Here is a 23,165-nt window from a genome sequence, read left to right as displayed (position 1 = left end):
GTAAACAGAACGATGATATACTGATTGGTTAAGACAATTACAAGGTATTTTGCTTCCAAAGAGTGCACACATAAGACCAGCTTATGCCACTTCTCAACATGTAAACTACAGTAAATGCTCAGCTATATGCGTTGAATACTGTAGAATATCCATTAAAGGGTATCAAGTCGGATAAGACTAACCATGAAAGTATAAAATATATTCCAACAATATTTGATGCCAATTTTATCAAAGTAGTTTAAACAACAAAGCAACTAAATAAAAGAAATGTGAATAATTACATTAAGACATTAATTTAAGGATTCATTTCATTTTTAAACTTTCTCATGCTCGTTTTTTATCTGTGTGCGTGAACCAGCCTCAAAATTACATTTTCAAGGTTCAAGATCAGAATATTTTAGGTCAAAAGTCCTTTTCATGTCCTTTGAAACTGTTGATTCGATGACTGTGGGCTAAATAGTATAAATCCCTGTATTAGAGCTTTAAAGTTCATTTTAGAGACCAGGCATAAGCTTGTTTGCATGTCTAGAACTTCAGAGAATATAAGCCCTCCAAGAGAAAAAACTCATTCTTACTTCAAGGTCCTCTATATGAAATGCTTTTATCATACTCTTCATAGCTACATATACATATTTAGATATATAGATATAAACAAACAGGTATGCAACACATTCACTGCTGTTATAGTACATTAAAATGCATGAGTTCATTAAATGGAGTAGTCTTGTGTATATTTAAATGACTGTTAATCTGAAACATATTAGTTACAAAATAGTAATTTAGAATACATACATCATATAATCTATTTTATTCTCTGAAAATATATAAATATATCTCAGGATGAAGTGGAGATGATTAACTTTATAATTTGTTTTCAAAATGTAGATACATTACAATAACATCCTATTAATACACACACAGAGTATGGAGAAAAAAATGTTACCTTGTAAACACCAGTTTACAATCAAGCGCAGCGCTAGATATATGACAGTCAACACACTGACCTAATATTCCAGTTCGGTGTTGTTTAAAGACGCCTCCTTATTTGCTGAACAATGTAGGGATGAACTAATATCTCTGTTACAGAGACACTGGGTTTGTAATTGAACTTTTAAATAATGTTGTAATTGCTATAATATTGTGGCAAGCAGGGCAGTCGAGAGGAGTGTGAATGGAGCTAGTTAGCCACACCGGTCTCCGGTCCCACGGAGGAGCTCCGGAAGGATAAAAGGAGGAGTGACGACAGTGCAAGACGAGAGAGGGCCAGGCCTGGACTTATTGGGGTTTTATGTTTATATGCGGCAGTTATAGTTTGTTATTAGTTTATTTTATGATTAAAAACATATGTTGAAAATTTGCCGGTTCCTGACTACTCCTTCCCTAATTATGTAATATATATATATATATATATATATATATATATATATATATATATATATATATATATATATATATATATATATATATATAAAATGGTAATTTTCTTATTATTTCTTTGTGTTGCAGCATTTATGCTACAAACTGCGGATGAATTATATCAGTTTTTTAAGGAGTACTAGATCTTGAGCACAGTATCAGACCGGTGCATCTCTATAACAAGGAGACATTTTGCATTGGATATTGCAACATGTTGCATTAGAGGCCCTAGAGTGTTGGTTACCAGTCAGACCAGTGTTCCAGGTGAAGGGGGCTCAGAGCCGGACTCTTTCTGAGTGGTCCCCTCTGAGGGGAAAGGCTCTGAGTAGAGAGAGAGCTCCACAGACCTGCCATAATGAAGAGAGAAAATCAAACTGAAAATGGCTAAAATATCTAACTGGTTACAGCTTAACTATTCAGTAACACTTTAGAGTGGGGAACACATTCACTATTAACTAAGACTTTTGCCTCAATTAAATCCTAATTTACTGCTTATTAGGGCTGCACAATATATCGTAATTATCGAAATATCGCAAATGTATATATCGCGATGTGCACATCGCAACGGCACGCAATATCTGAATGATTTTAATAGGCTACTTCAACATTGTGAAAAGTGTACGTTTTAGGTCGTCCACCCCTAGTTCAGGTGTATTTGTTTTCCTGGATGTTCTTGATATTAAGTTTTAGGTTGATATAAATGTATATTACAAAGTCAAGCAAAGAGTTTTTGGTATTTAAATATTTGCATTACATTTTTTGTATGTTTACATTAAAATTATATTGTCAGATTTGTGACTAACATTTTTGCCAAAACACTGCTGGTCACTTTCAGAAGTTGTAGCGATGCTTTCTTTTACCAGAAAGAATGTGAAACACAAATGGTATCATTCTCAGTTTTTAAATATTTTTTAAAATATAATTTAAATAGATTTTACACACTTAAAGCAATATTGTATTCCATATCGAATATCGCAATATTTAACAAGGTATTCCATATCGCATTTTTCTTCAATATCGCACAGCCCTACTGCTTATTAATAGTAGGTAAGGAAGTTTTTATAGCATTTATGTTTAGTTATTAGGTAGGATTAAGGAATGTATAAAATAGTAATGCAGAATAAGGCATTATTATGTGCTTTATAATTACTAATAAACAGCCAATATCGTAGTAACTTCCATGCTAATAAGAAACTAGTTAATAGTGAGAATTGAACCCTAAAATAAAGTGTTACCAACTTTTAAAACCATTGTGATACAATTTTTCCTTATAATTGTTGATTTTATACATTTAAATATTTAAATATTTTATATACTATATTAAGATAAAAAAAATGTATGAAATATTTTTCCATTTCAAAGAAATGCTGTTCTTTTCTATTCAAACACTTTCAACAAAAATATTAAGCAAATAGAAATGTGGAAAACTCACCTGGCATGCAAGGGATGCCCATGAAATGAAGCTGACTGAGGTATTTGACGGTGCACAGAATACAGTGGGTCGGCTGGAATGGACTGAGGCTGGTGCACTAGGTGATGGTGAGTATGTGAGTGGCGCATGGAAAGTCCGTCGTGACCTTTGGCCGTAGTGGAATAGCCTAAGGCATTCCTCAGATACCAGTCCCGGAGTCCCTCCAGAGCCAGTGCCTTGTGCAGACTGCGGGTGGAGTCCTCAGGAGTGGGCAGAGAGAACTGAGGGGGCCTGCGACCGAACGCTGCAGCAGTGGACAGCTCTGTGTGGTGAGGGAGCAGGTTGGGAATAGAAGAGGTTGTGGATCCAGAGGGATGTGACAGATCATATGCAGAGAACAACATTGCATCCTGTGGGTGCTGCTGTAAAGGGATGAAGGGTCCGCATGATTTCGTTCGTGTGACTTTGACCCGACGGGGTTCGCCCTCTTGACCCCGCAGTAGCATGGGGCTATAGGAAGGTGGGGCAGCAGCCAAATGTAACTGCGAATGTGAGAAACCGTTATAGTGTGGAGGGGTGCCTGTTGAAGGACTGGAGAAGTCCGACCAGATTCGTCCTGTTGACTGGTTCTGCGGAGCCTGGACGGGCCTCTTTTGCTGTTTGCCCCAAATGTAGTCTATCAAAATCTCATTGTAACCAGTGCCGCTGCCACCAAGAGAGGAGCGCATTCGACCCTGGTCTTTAAATCCCATCATCTGACTCTCTGGGCTGCCTTGATATATCTGACGGAGCTTCCCATCCGTGAGGGACTCCGAGCTCTTGTATGGTCCAGCTCGGGATGGCATGCCGTTGCGGGGAGGACCAGGCTCAGGGAGACTCGAGCGGTCAAGTAGCGCCTCAGAGCTGTTGCTACGGCGGGCACGGGAGCTGTAGGGGCAGCTGCGGCGGTCAGATGAGGAGCCCTCCAAAGATGCCAGTGGGACAAACTGAGGAACATCTGGACTGCCACACCACTGCTTTAGTGCAATACCACCAGATATCTCTGGCCTAGAAGAAGGAGAAGTTAAGACAGTATGATGTTATTAGTGGAATTAAGATTTTTTAATATCTACAGTCAGCTACACTTCTGACATGAGGCATGTTCCAATATAATTATGCTGTTTGCAAAGGGATCTTATTTTGGCCAAATTACACTGGAGCATTGCATATTCCATGAAGCACTATTCTTTATGGTGAAGCCAATCTAGAAAGTAATTTATTGAGCGCAGTGAGAAGACGGCGGACAAAGTGAGGAAAGATTTAAAATATAAAAAATGTCATTACACACTGAAAAGTTTTGAACTAAAAGTTTCTTTAAAAAAATGTATTCCCCATATTTGTGTGGATGATGTTGAAAAGTTGGGGATCAATACCCTTTTCTTTTAAGAAATTATTTTATCCATCAAGTATGCATTAAATTGGTCCAAAGTAACTGTAAAAACATGTATAATGTCATAAAATTTTAATTTCAAATAAGTACCGTTCTTTTGAACTTTTTATTCAAACAAAAAACATGCATCATGGTTTCCACAAAAATACTGAGCACCAAATCAGTTTATTAGAATAATTTGTGACAATCATTCTGGCTTAAGCAATTGTGTGACAATGAAGACTAGGGCTGGTCCAAATAAAAAAAATTGGGCTTCGAAGATTTGGTAGCAATCAACACCATATATTCTAAGCTTCGGAGGGAGGGGGCTGAACATATTCTTCTCTCTGATAAAGGCAGGAATCTTGAGAAGTGGCGAGCCTCACACGGGCAGGGCTTATATTCCCCGAGAACAGACACTGTTCAAGTTATACAAAACGGTTACATCTGTTACATCCCAGTAACAAGCTCCTATATTTTGAAGTAGATTAATCAGATTGATAATAACGGGTCAGGTAAAATGCTAATACATTTTGTTTCTATTATTCTATTTTCCACAATGTTAAACAAACGAAGCTTAACCCAAAATACAAGCTCAGGCATGCACTCTTGTCCATACAGTCTCCTGCAGTTGTGCGTTCTAGACAGAGAACATATTCCAGTTGCAGGGAACACTTTAGTAGGCTAAGAAGCAGCAAATATATTTATTAAATATAACCAGGTAGGGTTCCTTAAAGGGGGGGTGAAATGCTGTTTCATGCATACTGAGCTTTTTACACTGTTAAAGACTTGGATTCCCATCCTAAACATAGACAAAGTTTCAAAAACTAATGTTGGACGTTTGATGGAGTATTTCTGTGTCAAAAATACTCCTTCCGGTTTCTCACAAGTTTCGGTGAGTTTTTTTCGAGTATGGGTCTATTTGACGTTAATAAGAGCGGAAGGTCCTTGTATGGGCCGTACGGGCTCTTCTCCCGGAAGGGTGCGCGCGCGCGTGACTAGAGCACGCTGTAAACAGTCTCTCAGCTGCAGATCCAGTCGTCCGTGAACGGCGCCGCGCTCCACTTTATTCCTATGGGTGACGTCGAGCGACTTCAACTCTTCAGCACAGCATTCCGGGAAGGCAGCGCTGCATTTGAACCGATTTGAACGCAGAAATGACGGGAAGCTTGACAACATCGTTTCAGTTGCGTCTCAAAATGGATTTACACACCACTGCTGTCACAGGACTTTACCAAATCATACCAAAGAAGTGTGTTTCTGACGGAGCGGTCCCAGCGATAAAGCTTCGACGGTGAGTTAACTTAAACTGCTTCAAATGTCTCTGCTATTGGCTACCGTCGCATGAGTAAACATCAGTAAACGACACGATCGCGTGCTTCGTCATTCAAATGCGCTAACGGTTACTCCATTGTTGTTCTCTGTATAACGTTACAGTATTCTGACGTGCAAAACCGTTTTGCTTGCTACTTCTAAGGTCTAGTCGCATACAATAGTCCATAAACCGAATCATGTCCTCATACTCTGCGAGTAAACACACAGAAATGTGGAGAGGCCATTAAATACAGTAACTTACATACCACAGAGACGGACGTCCTGCTGTTGCCGTTTCTCCTGTTCAATTTATTTCTCCCTCAGATTTGATTGTGGATCATTATCTGTATTAGCTGAGATAGATGGGTTTCTCCACGCTTGAGGACGTCACCGCTTTGCGCGCTTGTCATTCTTTAGCTCCGCCCACACGATACGCCTCCAGGCGCTCTTTTTTTTCCGGAAAGACTTGGTACAGCCTATATTTCTTTTATAAATATGATAAAACTAAAGACTTTTCGGAGATATGAAGGATGCAATACTACTCTATAGGTACTCAAGATTGACATGAGATTGACTGAAACTGAGTGTTTCACCCCCTCTTTAAACTGTCCGTCCTATTAAAATGGCTAGGCTTACAAAAAAATTGTATTTCATTTTGCCAGATTTTATAGTGTGAACATATTAAAGTGTGAATGAGAAGTGTATCAAAGGGGGATGCCAGGTGTGGGGAAAAACACACAAACAAATTCGAATCCCAAAATTGAAACTCGAATACTAACCCACCGAACGATTTTTTGAATATTTGGGTCCAGCTCTACTGAAGACTGGAGTAATGATGCTGAAAATTCATTGTGGTCCTCACAGGAATAAACTGCATTTAAAAATACATTTGGCATTTATTATTTTTAATTTTAATAATAGTTTACAATTATATTGCTTTTATTATATTTTTGTAAAGGCAGCATAAGAGAGCATAAGCGTTTTAATGTTTCGAAAATATATATGAACAACCCCAATCTTTTAAACAGTATTTTAAAAGAGTATTTTATTGTTAGCTTCGCAACAAGCTAATATCAAACTATATTAGAATTATACATGCAGATTGTGCTATTTCTGTGTTGCTGGCCATGTAAATGGCAGTTTGGGTGTTGTCTTAGAAGGCAGATATATAGGCAGTAGGCAGCTCATTAGGTTTTGAAACAGAATTAACATGCAGACATTGTGTGGAAATAACAGAAGACACGGTTCAACAACAACAAAAAAAGAGTGAATACCTCGCATGGACGCTGACTGGTGCAGTGCGGGACAACAGCGGTGTGGCTGGAACACTTCTGCCCTCCACATTGGATGCACTTCTTGGGATAGAGTGACTCGGGCTGGATGAAAATTCATATATTCATAAGTTTTAATTGAAGCATAAACCTTACCCATTTCAGCTTTTAAAAAAACTGCCCTCCCCTCACCTCACAGAGCTTGAGGCTGAGTTGCGGCGAGTCCTCATCTCGTAGTAGATCTCCACAGGCGACAGCTTCCTACAGAGCCTGCTGTCAGGACTGCCTGGGGCCAGCCGAGGGTGAGACAAGGAGCGATGCTCAGGTGCCACACTGGGAGACGAATCCTCTGTAAACCACAGTTGACAAGTTTGTACAATATCACAGTTATAGCCTGCCAAAAACAGGCCAGTGCGGTCAAATGAATAAGAGTATTGAGGGTAAGAAACCTCACCATTGTCATGTGATGTTGAGTCTGACATTGAACTGCTCTCCGACTTCACAGTTTCTTCTATAAAAAATTTGAATAATCCCATTTAAACAATAATCAGATTAAACTTCTTGACTAAATAGTTATAGTAAACAATTGTTTACACTACTGGTCAATGATTTTGAAAAACTTTTTTTTAATTCATTTTTTTATGTCATTTATTCCTGTGATGGCAAAGCTGTATTTTTAGCATCTTTACTGCGGACTTTAGTGTCACATGATTCTTCTAATATGCAGAAATTATTCTAATATGCTGATTTGGTACTCAAGAAACTTGTCAAAGTTGAAAACAGCTGTGCTTCTTAGATTTTTGTGAATACATTTTGTTTGGATTCTTTGATGAATATAAATAAAAAACAGCACTTATTTGAAAAAGAAAACCTTTGACACACTGTACATGTCTTTATTGTCATTTTTGATTATTATAAAGCATCCTTGCTGAATAAAAGTATTATGACCGGTATTTTTTTTTTATCATAAAAATGTGTCTGACGGCACAAGTAAAAAAAAAAAAAAATTATGCCAACCATTTGTTAAAAACATATAATCAAGTCATTTATAAAATATCAAAGTCCGTTAACATTAATCCATTGTTCTTTTCAAGTAAAGGCAACAGTCATAATGAGGGGATAATGAGGGGAAGTGCAGTTGCCATGCACTTCCAATGTATGTACTAAATAACCAATGTTAAAGGGATACTCTACCGCTTTTTCATATTAAACTATGTTATTCCTTTAAAGCTACACTGTGTGATATTTTCCCCATCTAGCGATGTAAAGGTTATATGGCAATCCAGTGAATATTAGTTTCTGTTCCTCTCAATTCCGATTTCGTTTTAACTCCTACGGTGGCCGATTTAGTCCAAGATTAACATGGCTTCCAGTTCGACCTCATTCATGACTGCCATCGAGTGTTAAAACGCGAAAAGCGAAGCTTGAATTTACGGGTATGTCCCTCTTTGGCTAATGTACTTTCAAGATGGAGGGGCAACATGGCGACCGGCATTCGAACCCCTCACCCGTATGTATTTTCAATGGCATATTATAAAGTTACGAGAATACTTTATTACTTTAGGAAGTAAATATACATTAATGAGAACATTTATTTTTGAAAGAACTAAGTGTTTCTAGCAAAGAATAAACTAAAAAAGTTACAGTGCGTGTCAGTGCGTGCACTTAATCACTCTGACGCGCGGTGAGGATCTGATAGCATTTAGCTTAACTAAGTATGGTGACACAAAATAAAACGTGGCGCTTTTCTAAGCAGTTTTTTAAAGGAGAACTATAATGTATGGCGGAATAGCACTTTTAAGAGTACTTTGTCGTGATGGGGAGTCGACTCCAAAAGAGTCGATTCCTCGACTCTGAATAGCCCCAGAGTTGGGGTCGACTCCAGTACAGGAATCGACTCTCGGTGTCGACTCTGTTGCTGTGTCCGAGATCGCTCTATTTTACTGAATCTCTCATCTAAAATGTATGGAAGTTGAGTGCACTATAAGCAAGGAGTGAGGAATGAAGCGACAAGCGAGCCGCGAGGTAATACACTGACGGCCTGTACACCGCGTCAGAGATCTGTCGCAGAAACTGTCACACACATTTATTTGAGTGCTTACTTTAGAAATAAAAAACAATCAAAGCAACTTTAGTTTGTAATTATAGGCTTCCTCCATGCTAGCTTTAGTTTAATTGATATAGGTTAAATATTATTGCAATAAATTTAGATTTGGTTTCCCATGGTAATCATGTGTTTATTAAACTAACCATAAATCATAAATATATCAAGAAGAAACGCATCAATAGTGTGCATTATTATAGTATCTTTAACTCACCTTTTAAGACAATGATCATGTGCGTTTAGCGCCATCACTCGACAACATCTTTTTTCGTGACTTTTCCTAGGTTATGTAGATACAGAAATGTTGATAGCCACGAAAGTCATCGCTAAATTTGACTAATTTGGATGGCCATGCTAAAAGTGTGCGGTTTTAATAAGAGGATTTTAGGACTTTGTGTTGGGAGGAAATAATTTAAGTGTGTAACAACAGCAATTTTGTCTGATTTCAAACCCTGAATTGATGTCAAGTAAATGGAGTCGAGGTGTCGAATCCATAGACTCCCACAGTGGGAGTCGGGAATCGGAGTCGACTCCGAAAAACCTGGAATCGAACACCCCTAGTACTTTGACTCGGCGCAGTAAAAAAAAGTCACACCTGATAAGTCCTCCCTCACATCTTCCCAGGATATTTATCCTTTAAATCCGCTTAGAAAAGCGCCACGTTTCATTTTGTGTCACCATACTTGGTCGTTCAGCTATTTGTGTATCTGTATTTAAATAGGGAAAACGTGGAGGTGTTTGGTCGCTTCTAACTTGATCTCTGTTTGGTACCAAATGAATGAACTGGGCTTAGTGGGCTGAGCTAAATGCTATCAGATCGTCATCGCGCCTCAGATTGATTAAGTGCACGCACTGAGACGAGAGGGGTATGTATCAACTCGTCTTAGTTAGGGGATAACATAGTTTAATATGAAAAAGCGGTAGATTATCCCCTTAACTAGAATTTATTTTATACTGTGTGTGTGTAACGTTACCGGTGTGACATCCCCGATGTACAGTCCTCTTACTGTGCAATGTGTTTTTATCGTAATCGATGCTCCGGCGCAGGGCACCACTGAAGAGAGCCTTCATTTGCCTTCGCTGACCTGGGTCGTCCTACATGGAAAATAGATAGGGTTATTATTGTATCAAACTGTTAGGTGAATAATTTTTTAGCTTACAGACTCACCTCTCCTTTTGAGGTGAGATGAGGAGCCAGGCCAGCTCGGCGCTGAACAAAGGGAGGTCTTTCCCCTTCTTCTAAAGGAAAATCCCGTGGAAGCTTCCCTGTGAGCTCCTGTAAAGACATTTCAAATTTTACTTGGTTTCTAATCACTTGTGAATTATGCTGTTTGTTGCCATTCGTTAGATGGTTCTAATAAGTTTACACATCAAATAAGAGAATTCACTTTTAAAACAGAGAAATATAAATCACGCAAATCATGCATTTTCTTTGAGAAAATATAATTTTCTTGCAACAACATACAAGTAAAATATGGTTCCAAAATGTAATAAACCATCTCACCGCCTCGAGAAGACACACATCCCGCAGCTCTCCGAGACGACTGTTCAAAAGGCTCTGCAGACTCTGTTTTCGCTCCTGCAGCTCTGTGATTCGCTCTGCCTGCAGCTTGCTGTCTTGACAGCCCTGGACATCTGTGAATGAGCACAATGTGCATGAGACAGAAAGCCAAAGTTTATAAATCCATTCTAAGGTCGCAACATTCTTTATTATATATACATATATCATTTGTAGGTCAGTACTATTTTTTTTTTAATAAATTTATTTTATTCAGCAAGGATGCAATAATCAAAAATGATAGTAAAGCCATTAATAATGTTAAAAAAGTTCAGAGTGTGCATTATTTAAACATACTAGAATTAAAATGTATATCTGTAAATGGTACAAATAAGCATCCAATAGCAAGCAACACCAACAAATATATAATATATACTGTGAATCCCCAGTTTCCATAAGGAATTTTAAACAAGGAATTAGTTACATAGACTCACCTGGACCCCCTAAGCCCATGGCAGTGATCAGGTGACCTTTGACCTCCATATAATGTATTTTAGGATGTCTTGTTAATTTAGCTCCCAATTAACAATCAGCTCCTGTTGACAATGAATAAGGTTTATCTAAAGAATATAATTCAAGATACCAATAAACTGATCTGAGAAGAGCTTCCATCACCTTATAGTTCGAGTAATGTGAGGCATGTCATTCACGGTTGAGGGCCACAATACTGCACTATCCCAGTGGCCTGCGGAGGGAGCCACTGTGCGACTTCCCAATTTACTGCGGAGCCCAGATGAGCCCTATGGAAGAAAATAGATAAACTGTTATACACTAATAACTTCCTGAGATCAATTAATTTTGACTTCTGGCTGTAACTCAGTCCTCTAAATAATGGCTTATGTGAGGTCAATGACTTGTTCTGCCTCAAAAACAACCTAAAGACACCAGAACACATTAATTTAGAAAGGCAAAATGTAAATGGTCTATAAAAATAAATTTTAAAAAGACGGTGATCGTTTTCATAATTGAATTTCTGCGGTGCCACTAAATCATTCTTAATTGAATAAAATATAAATTACCTCTCCTCTTACTTTTTGGAAGTTACGTCATCAGAGAGTAACATGACCGGGTGAGAGTGAAAAGTCCATATAAGGTCATTGTGGCAACCCAGATTATCCAACAGTTACAACAAATGTTCATATCTGGGGTTGCAGAAACATTTTGAGTGTCATAACCAAATAGCTCAGATTCAAATTAATGAGCAACTTTTAATGAAAGAGGATGAAATGATAATGAAATGAAACAAGAAAATAACAAAAAATGTCAACAATTTCACCTATATTGTGTCGTCTATGCTTATAATACATTTTTAAAACTCTTTTTTTTTTTTTTTTTTTTTACTTAATATAAAAACTCTTAAAATAAAACTTAAATAATTCATATACATTTTATGTTTTTTGACTACAATAGGGGCTAAACATAATCTCCGGAGGAGATATTTGTTTTGCATGACCCTACAAATTTGCTTAAGCCATCAAAATATAAGGCTTTTTACAAATATTTTAAATATGAGGGAAGAATAAAACACAAAAAAATGTATACTACAGCCAAAGGTTTGATTTTACGAAACCATCTGAATCCAAACTAAATTAATTTGAATTAATTTTACTTTCACTAACAAGACAAAAATGTCTGGCAAATGTCACAAAACTGTCTGCTCACAATCATACTTAGGTTATAAAGCCTACTGGCAAGGCATGGACAGAACAAGCAGAATGTGTTTTTGTTTGTGAGGAAGTAGCGTGGGTCATGTGGTAAGATGGATGGCTGGGAATGAACCCAAAAACAAAACAAGACATAAAACCACTGTGTGCAGGGTAAACAGACAACAAAGAATAGCAAGTGTAAGTAGGTGTATGAATGTGAGATATTGCAAGTAGGGGGATAAACACAGCAAAATATTCAAAACAAGTAGCTCTCACACTCCACAACAGAGCAACTGAACGAATAAGATTCTTCAAAACACTGCGAGCACATCTGGTGGACACATGCTAACAGATATCGCACACTTCGGCTCTTGTAGAGACCTGGCAGAGAGCATGATGGGAAGAGAGAGGGGAGGATAAATGCTCTGAGATCAAAACCTGACTCTGAGAGAATGATGAGAGAGATATAAACAATTTTTGTGGGATTTGTGGGAATTTGATGACAAAGCACCCAATGTCCTGGGACAAAACATGTGAAAGAGATAAAGTGTGAGAGAGGGAAAAGCAAGAGAGACAGAACTCCATACAGTGACAGTAGCACTGAAAGTTAGCTACTGTTGCTGTCTCACAAAGAACAATTTGACAAAAAATAAATAAATAATAAAGGAAAATACCAAAATGCAACCATAGCATCATACTGACAGAAATCTCTGAGGGGAAAAAAAACAATACCACATTAAGTGTTTTTCCTATGTTAGGCTGATAAATCCCATTTCTGCTGTTGTTATCCATTTACAAGATTTCATATTCATGGGCCTTTTGAGGACATTTTTGTACAGCTATCAACTTTGGAATAGTGAAGAGTCGCCACTTGTCAAATGCAAACCCTGGCTAAAGAGTTTTATCAGCCAAAATGTATACAATTTGCTCACCTTGATGTCATCTCAAACCTAGAAACCATTCACAAAAGGGGGTGTTTAGCAGACATTCACTTTCAGCGCAGGGGGAAATGCAATCAAAAGTGAATAGTGACTGTAAACTTCAGCCTAACATCTGCTTTTGTGTTTCAAGGGAGAATGTTATACAGGTTTGGAACAACTTATGACAGCAATTTTTAGCAGAAACAAACAAAAAATCCAATTCGTGTGTGGCTAACAACTCCATCTTAATTGTTTCTGTTTACAAACATCATACAACAAAACACAGTGTGTGAACTGACATGTCAATGACAGCTGTGGCAGGTGAGACTACACAGCTGTGACTCCAATGCATACGAGTATCTAATCGTTTCAGCACAACCACGTCTGTCCAAGAAAGACCTTCTGAATTAAGAATTTATAAAATCAACGTATAACTTTTTAAAGAAGCGATACGTGACTACAAATGATCCGCTATAAGATTATTATTCCTTTATGTTATCACCATCAACTAAACAGCAAAAACAAGTCAACCGAGAGAAAAAAAAAATATTTTAACATCTTGAAAGCAATTATTTATCACGTGTGACCGTGTTACATGCATGGGCTGCTGGATAAACTTTTCGCTTTAGTGTGCACATACCTTGACCGAATTAAGTCGCCAAGAAGATATCCAAAAAAAAGGAGGTCCAAAAATGTCATTGCATGTCCGATTTAAATAACATGATGATCTAAAAAGTTGTATTTAATGCACGACGTTAAATGTTTATCGCGTTTCTTCTTTGCAGGCGTCGCAACTCAGCCAGTAATTTCTACGAGCCCTAAAGGCAACAAGGACGAAACCATCTACATGCGCCGACGGGGGTTACCCACTCATAAAATGTCAACAAAATATTACACATACTCGCGTTTCTTTATAATACATTTTACGTTATATATAAATTATATTTGTGTCTTTCCAGTTAATTCTCTTGCATATACAATCGAATTAATATCTAAATTTGCTATATCAATTTAGAATATGCCGGCAAATTTAATGGTTTGGTCTGAAAAGCGGACAGGTGAGATTGTGGCGTCCGTAACAACCATATGGTTTCTAACTTAAACGTCGCAGACAATAATGATTTATGCTCATTGCAGTATTTGGTAAGTCATTCTTTTTTCTCTTTAAAAGGAGAAGTGGTTTATCAAACACACGTGTTGAGTGCCCTGTGTCCTTTGCTGCGAATTAGGACTACGTACGTAGTCTACATAGAGATTGTATATTTATTTAAAGGAAGTGTAACAGTTACACCGAAAAAATACTTCTTTCATAATTTTTCCAAATCTGACTGTATGTATTTCATTATTCTGCAGAACACAAAGAAAAATACCATGAGAATGAATAATGACCAAAGATGCCAAAACTGGACCCAATTGACCGAAAAAAAATACCATGGGGCCTATCAACTGTTACCCCCATTCTTAAAAATTTATACAGGTTTGGAACAAGTTGAGGATTAGTAAATGATGACAGAATTGTCATTGTTAAAATAGTCCATTAAACATTTCACTTAGTTTTGTCTTCAAAAAAAGGTGTCTTCAAAATTTCTCATTTTGTTTTTTCAAAGCTGAAAGTATGTCACCCTCTGATGAAAGTGTGAGTAAATGATGACTGCATCTTCATATTTGAGTGAACAATTCCTTTAAGTCAATAGTCATGTGGTCAAACAAACTTTAAGTGCCAGCAGTGTTTACTTAGCAAGTTACTGACCTCTGCATCCAGCATTCCTCTCAGCTTTCTTTAGTGCTTTGGAAGAACAGCTGTGACATTTGTTCATTTAACTGATTCAATCTTTAAAACAACCAATTCATTTATTTCATTCAGTGCAAAGTCAGTTTGTTATTAGGTATTTTTTTATTAAAGAGTCAACCAAAGAAAATCTGGAACATCAAATGTGTTTATGGGCTATTAAGCACTAAAAATGACACATTAAACACTTGTTACTATGTTTTCTACACCTCCGTCTTTTTATTGCTAAAGAGTTGGCAGGGGAAATGTATGAAAGCCTTTCCACAGAGACAGAATAAAACCTTTTAAAAGATAATTGTGACTTTTTATCTTTTATAGTTTGAGTTTACATTAAAAAAAATTATCTCAAAATTGCAAGATATAAAATTGCAATTGTAAATTAAAGTCCAATCGGGGGGGCTGACTTAGAATTGCGAGTTTAGCTATATCTTACAATTCTGGCTTCATGTCTAGCAATTGTGTGTAAAAGGGAAAAAGTAACATCAGATATTTAAACAAAAATTTGTGAGATTGTGAGATAAAAACCTTTTTTATTTATTTTTTATTCTGTGGCAAGCTTCCATAGAAATGGCTAAACGGGTGTTTTAGAGAAATGTATGCGTTGTAGTGAATTATTGGATTTTTTTTATGAAGTTGTCAATCTTTTGTACACTGCCTTACAGGTTTAAGGTTGGATCTTCATTTATTCATTATTCCCTATGTACGAAACATTGTACAAATTCATATAAAAACTCCTAAGATAGTTTTTCATGTTTTTTTCATGGGATCGATTGGAATTTCTGAACACTATCATATAAAAATTATATGAGCATGATGACACGAACTTGCCCAGCCTAGAAATTTATGACACACTTTTCCTGCACACGACAGCATAGTGAATTGGCATAGCAGAGGGATCTGACGCTATTTGTGACCATGAGACCTTATTGTAGAAATTGGAGGGGCTGAGATTAGCGCTTGGGGGAGAAGTGCTTTCTCAAAGCAGACAAAGGCAATTCCAAGGACTTGTCATGACCTGTCTCTCATTTGCACTGCCCTGTTTTAGCACACCAATAGGGCTCTGGCGCACAAAGAATCAGAGGATTACTGCTTGGAGATTACTCTCTGTCTTTCTCTGGCCATTGCATCACTTCAGAGTTCAAAATACAACAGAGGTGCAATGAAGAGTGAAGTTTCTGGGTCACAGACAAAATTGATCTAATGGCCCATGCTTTGAGGGTACTCATGCACTTTGTAAGTAAACAAAAAGACATCATTGAGGACACATTTCATTAACATGGATTGTGGATAGTCTCCAAAGCAGTTTGATTGTAATTATCAACAATAGTAGGTCAAGACCGTTTACATATAAAATAAGTAAGTGTACGCAAGTGTATTAAATTGCCCCTATGTTTGTAAACATAAAAGGTCTGCAAGATCAAAGTACACACCAAATAAAATTATTGTCTCCTAAAATAAATAACTGATTCTGAGAATCTGAACTACTGAAAACAAGCACGTTTGTAACAAATTTTCTTAAAGGGATAGTTCACCCAAAAAATTTAATTACTCCATGATTTACTCACCCTCAAGCCATAGGACATATGACATTCTTCTTCCAGAAAAAATTAAATCACAGTTATATTCAAAAATGTCCTGGCTCTTCCTAGCATTTTTATGGAAGTAAATGGCAGCCAAAACTTTGAATCCCAAAAAACTAAATAAAAGTAATCCGCACAGCTCTGGGGGGGTTAATAAAGGCCTTCTAAAGCGAATGTTTTTTTGTAAGAAACATATTCATATTTAACACATTATAAAGTCAAATATCTATCTTCCGGTGGACCGCCATATGCAACACAAAAGCGTAATTGGCAGGACAATGCTGTCAGACGTATAGCGACTGCGAGAGGCGCTACACTTCCTTCATAATTTGAATATGGAAGGCCGAAGCTAGATATTTACTTCATAAAGTTTTGAATATGGATATTTTTCTTACACAAACCAATCGATTCAGTTCAGAAGACCCTTATTAAACCCCAGGGCTGTATGGGTTATCTTTATAATGGATGTATTCACTTTTTGGGGCTTCAGAGTTTGGCCTCCCATTCACTGTCATTATAAAGCTTGGAAGAGCCAGGAGGATTGTATTAGTCTGAAAGAAGAATGTCATATACAACTAGGATGGCTTGAGGGTGAGTAAATCATGGGGTAATTTAAATTTTTGAGTAAACTATTCAAGTTAATGCTAGCCTATAGTCTTGATTGGCTGACCGTGAACAACATCTACTTAGTACTTTGACCCACCCTCAAACACTATAGTTACATGAGAATCAACATGTTGTAACATGTTGTGTTGTCAACATGTTGAAAAGTGCTGCAAATTAATTTCGCGTGTGCTACCAAAGGATGAGGACTCGCTCTGGAATAGATACGGTGAAATCGACGGCATTGTTACTGTTTGTGTATAAGAGCTCAGATTTGTTTCAGACACATCATGCTTGGTAGGCCTATCACAACAGACTGGGCCACTCCTGACCAATCAGAGCAGAGCAGAGTCGGCTTTCAGAAAGTATGGGTTTAGAGAATCCTTTATCAAGCCGTTTCAACAGCCAGGTTATCATTACAGATATGCACAAAACTTTTGCAGTACTTTCTAATTTTCAATAAAACACTATTACGAAATGGCGGTGTTTCCATTAAACAATTTTATGTTATGCGTTATACTAGGTTACCGTTATGCGAGCAGGTTACCGTATATATCCTAGCCACCACATTAGCCATTATTTCAAATCGAAGGAGACAAGGATAATCGAAGGATCGTGTTATCCATAATAGCAAGAAAAGCCCCTTATACTTGGTAAGGGCCATGTATGAAGTGTTTCTGGGTGTTTCTCCCTCCTTTCTGCTTCAAGGTCTTGATAAATTATGGCTTTTCTTTGTTGTTTTGAATCCAGCATTCCCGTAATTATCTTTTATGAAAATGTCTTTTATAAGTTTAATAAAAACTCTGTCTCATGTTCTGTCCAAACATGGCAAGATAGACTTTTTTATAGTGACCTGCTGTTTCCATTGCAGTTTTGTGGAACGCCACATCATTTGTGTGTAAAACATTTTTGCGAAAAATATTTTTTTTGTGAAATTTTTGTTTCAATTTGTGCAATTTGAAGGGTAATGGAAATGCAGCTGTAAGAAAACAGGTGGTGTGCAATGTATATTTTAAGACAATTAAGAGTGTTTTGGATGCATGCAAACCTAAAAGATCTTCAAAGCAACATTTTAAATAGCATAATAGAGGCACTTTAAACTTAATGAGCATAAAACACGGCAGGTAGAGTCTTTTTCCCCCTTAATAATTGATCCGTGTAACCATATAGCAGTGATTTGTGAGCAAAGTTGTCAAAAGTAATCTCAAAGACCATTAGTTTAGGGCAAAACTAATAAAAGAGGACTGTGCTCAATATAATGAAATACATCTTCTCTTGAGTCTTAGAGAAAGTGTGACCAGCAATGACCCTCCCTCCTCACATCTGATTCTCAAGAACAACCAGCTGCTATCCTGCCAACCTCTACTCTCCTTCGCTTTGATCTCTGCAGATCGGGTTACAGGGGTCAAACAACAACCACACTATGTTCAAACCATTTTAGTAGCTACAGAATCAAGGACCTGCCCTCTTAAGCACTTTATATGCTTAGTGTTAACAGATTTTCTTCTTATTCAGTGTGACATTTCATACTTACAATTGGTGGAAAAACGACATGTGATCTTCTATCAACATTAAAAGTATTGTATAAGTATATATATTTCCATAGCATTATGATGACCTTACGATCATACTTATGTCACTGGTCCATTAAAGCCACAATATGTATTTTTTGCCACCAGAGGTCATTTATTCAAAACAAAGGCGTAGCTTGATGACGTCTGGATTTCGCAGATCTTTTATTATGCCACAGATGACCGCTTCCACTTTTTCTGGGGGCTGGCACAAGCTCAAATGCCGCTCTAGGCAAAAAACTGTTGCAACACCTTTACACACTCACAATTTAAGACAATCTTTGAGATGCATGTGAAAGACTGCAGATTTTGTTAATTAATAAAATTGCATTAAAATATAATCATTAAATCAATTAAATTGGCACGCACCGACCCTGTACGTATGTGGGGCAGTGCAGCGTTGTTTTATTATATTAGATACATTATTTTAGTTTGTTGAAAGTTATGTTATAATGCTTGTCTGTGTGCTCGTTTGCCAGTACTATGACACTGTAGTAAGTTAGATCAATTATAGGTATGATAAAACATTGTACTCGCGGTAAATCATGAAAACGAGATTTAAACAATAAGTCTAGCCATGTTGAGCTATATAGCAATAATTAGTTTTCTGTCGATAAATGTATCCAAACAGTTTCCACCTGTCTAATAAAACACATTATATATTAAAGCATCTTTGGTGTTTCCATGGTTTTTCCTAAATAAAATTGAGGCACTTCTGCCAAAAAAACAAAACCCTCGTGTAAAAACCGTGATCAATGGGACAGCGAATTTAGTTTTCTGAAGAGGTGACGTGTCTCAGTCACGTGTTTTGTACCTTTTTTAACTGCGACTTCAGCATCTCACATCTGCATCATGTGCGACAGTGGAAGATCTTTTAAAGTGACAGTAACCACTTATAATGACAATGTAAAGAACAAAAGTAATTGCTCACTAAATATGCTCTGTTCTTGACTCATAGACTGTAAAAAAAATATGGACGACTCAACATCAATTTCCGCTTGCCAGAGTTGAAGTTTTCAGGCGGCCTGCATAGTACCATTCAGTACCTTTAATAAGGATTAATCTATATATAATTCATAACTTATGCAGTGCAAACTGATAACAATTTGTGTATATTGCCTACTTGTTACGTTGTTATACAGGTAGGAAGAGCACAGGTACAAATGAAATGTATTATTATTATGGGTTTATGTGAGGATTTATGCGCCCCAAAACAATATTGGACCCCACTGACTTTTACTGTGGACACATAAACATTTAGACACTTCCAAACATCTTTTGTGTTCCATAAAAGAAAGAGTGTCACAGGTATGGAGGTATGTCACAGGTATGGGTTCGTTAAAATAAGTGAAAATGCCTCATTTGTCATATTAAATATGGTTTCTAGAATATTTTTGTATAAGCAAGCATGCAAGCTTTAAGGAACAGCGACTCTAGGTTTTGTTAGTGTAAGTTAGGAACAGCCATGTATGGTAAAAAAAAAAAAGTTTTTAATTTGGTGAAAAATTCATATAAAAATGGTTTCAATTTGTTGATAATGTGAGCAATATTGCCCTACAGAACATCAAAACCTTACAACACCCAACATGAAGCGAAAGCTCTTGTAGAACAGCCGAATGGCAGCTTCAATGTGTTATTTCTGCCTGAGTAATTGCTCAACTCCTCTTTCTTGTCCACTCAAAGATGAAATTCTTTCCTCTGTGTTTTCTTTACTACTGGATAAACAAAGACAAAACAGACAGTCTGCAACAAAGCTGACCACAGCTTGGCAACACTGTGGTAAATCCCTCTGTGAAAACATGTACGTTTCACAGCCTAGCCAGGGTGGAGACAGTGTTTTGCCACCTCAGACCCTGTCTTGGGGTCAGACAGTGTGGCAGCTGGACAGATAACAGAAAGCCATTTGTTTGGACACTAGCAGTCACACCCTGCATGGTAATTTGTGGTTATGACCTAAGATTTTAAAACGGTTAGTTCACCCAAAATCATGTCATGACTTTTTCTTCTGCAGAACACAAAAGAAGATATTTTGAAAAATGTTCCCCGTTGTTTGTCAATTTTTTTGTTTCCATGTGAATTTAGTTCACATCGAATTTAGTTTTGATGTTACCATTTAAGCACGCAATTGCTGCCTCTATATATTTTCACTTCTTATAACCATCTAAAATATTTTAAAACCCTGCAAACTACAAGATAGGTTAAAAATATAACAAGCTAAAAAGATGTTACCCTGAAATTAACAGCATGATTCTTTTATGCCTCCCTGCTTGTCTACACATGGCTACAACATCAAGCCACAACTGAATCAGTTTTAAACTCTTTATTGCTGTTGCACCCTGAAGAGGGAGGTCAAAACAGGAGAGATCTGTTGAAAATACACTCTTGACAGAGCTAGATGGAGCAAGAAATCTGTGCTTTGCAAAGCAGAGTGACTCAGAGTCTAGGCACTTCAAACCACACACATCATCCTCAGCTAGCAGTCAACATAGTGGGACCTGGAGCTTGACTCAAGAGCTTCAATTATAGAAGTGCAGTTCATTATGTGCCATGACAGGCAAAATGTGACTGTCACATGGGCAAATCTGCTGATAGTCATACAAATTAAGCATTATGATTTGGGCTGGAAGTAGCATTGTAAAACAAAACACCTTCACAAAACATAATTGGCACAAAAGTGCTTTATGTCTGGCTGCGGGTCAGTGTTGTTAAAACTGAAATGAATTGTTTTGGGGTAATTGAAATTAAGCTGAAATATATATATATATATATATATATATATATATATATATATATATATATATATATATATATATATATATATATATATATATAATGAAAAACAAATGGAAATGAGAAAAATCATTAAAATAAAATGTGTAAAATAATATATATAATATAATGTAATGTAATATAATGATTTTTCTCATTTCCATTTGTTTTTCATATGGTAGGTACGCTAAAGAAAGATGTAAACATGTGTAGGCTACAAGTAGGCTACATAAAATATTGTTATTGCCCTGCTACTGACCAATTACAATGACGCAAGGAGGACGTTTATGCTATTTATAGGCTAGTTTGATAAAGATCGAGACTAGCAGTTAACAAAATGGACAGAAAATTATTACATTTGATTCATTGTCAGTTGTGGAAAAATAATTGGGAGCTCAAGAACTATTTGCAAATGTGTATCCTCCCGAAAATGTTCAATCTACGAAGACTTTCTATCGTGAACGACTCAGTAGGCTATTTGTAAAGAATCGATTGAATGACTCACTCTAGATGCACAAAACGAATTCATAGTAGCATAGCCTACTTGTACACTTTATATCGTTATACCTTAAATATAAGCTATAGTTTATACAGCTGTTCCGAATTCAGACTCATGAGAGACATGTGGCCTGACGCTGTAACCATAGGCTTACCTGCGGAAAGGGTCACTGAACAAATCTTTTTAGTAATTGATTCAAAAGATTCGAATCACTGGAATGAATCAAACGGAGACACACGCCTGGATAAATAGTAGCGCATTATTGTTAATTGTGGCTTATCCTAAAAAACAAATGCATCGACACATTTACGACGCGTTTACTGTTAATCAATCTAAGCTGAAAGATAACAGGTGTGACTGTTTTGCATCATTAATCCATTGCATAGCAACATGCCACGGAAAATCCCACCTAAAGCCACGCGCGACGCTTTCATCAGCAGAACTACACGCTGGATGAATGAGACGCGAATAAGAGAATGCAAATGTTAGTTTTCAATGACAGTACGTCTTAATACAAACATTTAGCAAAAGGCAAAAAAAGGTCCTAGAAATCTAACATGACATGAGGCAGTTTCTCCTCGTGTGTCCCTGCAGGAAGCATACGTTCTGAAATCTCAAAACCGTATAAAATATCAGTCCCATACATGTTGTCTGTTTGAGAAAATGCGACGTTTAATAGAATATATCATAAGAATAGACCATGCACACGGACCTGCGATGCCAATTAATATTCTTCTGCGGCTCTCCTCAGTCACATATTGCAGATCACATCCTCCCCTTCATGAAAAACATGCAGGGTCCCTGCATCGAGCCAGCTCAATGGTATTATAACATCTTCTCTCATATTTTAGCATCCATCCCAGTTATCCACACAGTAAAGCGCTGTCACACCTCTGGAACGAGACTGGCAAACAGGGAGCAACACGCATCCACTTGTCTGATTAACTCTTTCAGTCTTGCCTATTTATATAGACTCAACTGAATGTAACTGCGTACAGCGTTTCTGAACTGCTTTCTAAGTCTGTTCGCAACGAAAATATAAAAAATGACATGTCCACATTCCAGTGAACGACATCATGTGCAACGATGAGCTGTTTGGATAATTAAATAGATTTGTATATTTTATAAAATAAGGTACTTTATTGTATTTTAATAACTGAATAATGAAAAACTAATTTTTATTTGAAAATTGAACTTCGCGTGAATTGAATGCAGAGGTGCAGTTATACTGTGTCAGGACGCCCCCTTTGGCACATGTGTGTATTGCATATTTGATCCATGATACCGCAGGAGAAAATTTACATGT

General features: G+C 37.1%; 1 protein-coding gene across 4 annotated transcripts; it reads right to left on the bottom strand.

Moving 5' to 3' along the window:
- Positions 1 to 1,455: 1,455 nt before the first annotated feature.
- ccdc120b (coiled-coil domain containing 120b) lies at positions 1,456 to 22,858 on the bottom strand. Of its 4 annotated transcripts, none has more exons than XM_067431915.1 (11): positions 22,572 to 22,858; positions 11,098 to 11,222; positions 10,917 to 11,018; positions 10,429 to 10,559; positions 10,093 to 10,200; positions 9,899 to 10,019; positions 7,275 to 7,331; positions 7,013 to 7,169; positions 6,824 to 6,925; positions 2,849 to 3,874; positions 1,456 to 1,763 (listed from the first exon to the last, which is right to left on the bottom strand). In XM_067431915.1, the coding sequence occupies exons 3-11, from the start codon at positions 10,963 to 10,965 to the stop codon at positions 1,664 to 1,666; spliced, it is 1,851 nt and encodes a 616-aa protein (XP_067288016.1). In that variant the 5' UTR covers positions 10,966 to 11,018; positions 11,098 to 11,222; positions 22,572 to 22,858; the 3' UTR covers positions 1,456 to 1,663. The 4 variants fall into 4 exon arrangements, with proteins under 4 accessions (XP_067288016.1, XP_067288018.1, XP_067288019.1 ...); XM_067431917.1 differs by having other exon boundaries at positions 9,932 to 10,019; XM_067431918.1 differs by having other exon boundaries at positions 9,899 to 10,008; positions 10,139 to 10,200.
- Between the last annotated feature and the right edge of the window lie 307 nt (positions 22,859 to 23,165).

Source organism: Pseudorasbora parva, chromosome 22 (genome assembly GCF_024679245.1).
Source record: "Pseudorasbora parva isolate DD20220531a chromosome 22, ASM2467924v1, whole genome shotgun sequence".
NCBI lineage: Eukaryota > Metazoa > Chordata > Actinopteri > Cypriniformes > Gobionidae > Pseudorasbora > Pseudorasbora parva.
Note: the sequence above shows the minus strand (reverse complement) of the source record. Positions and strands in the feature narration are given on the sequence as shown.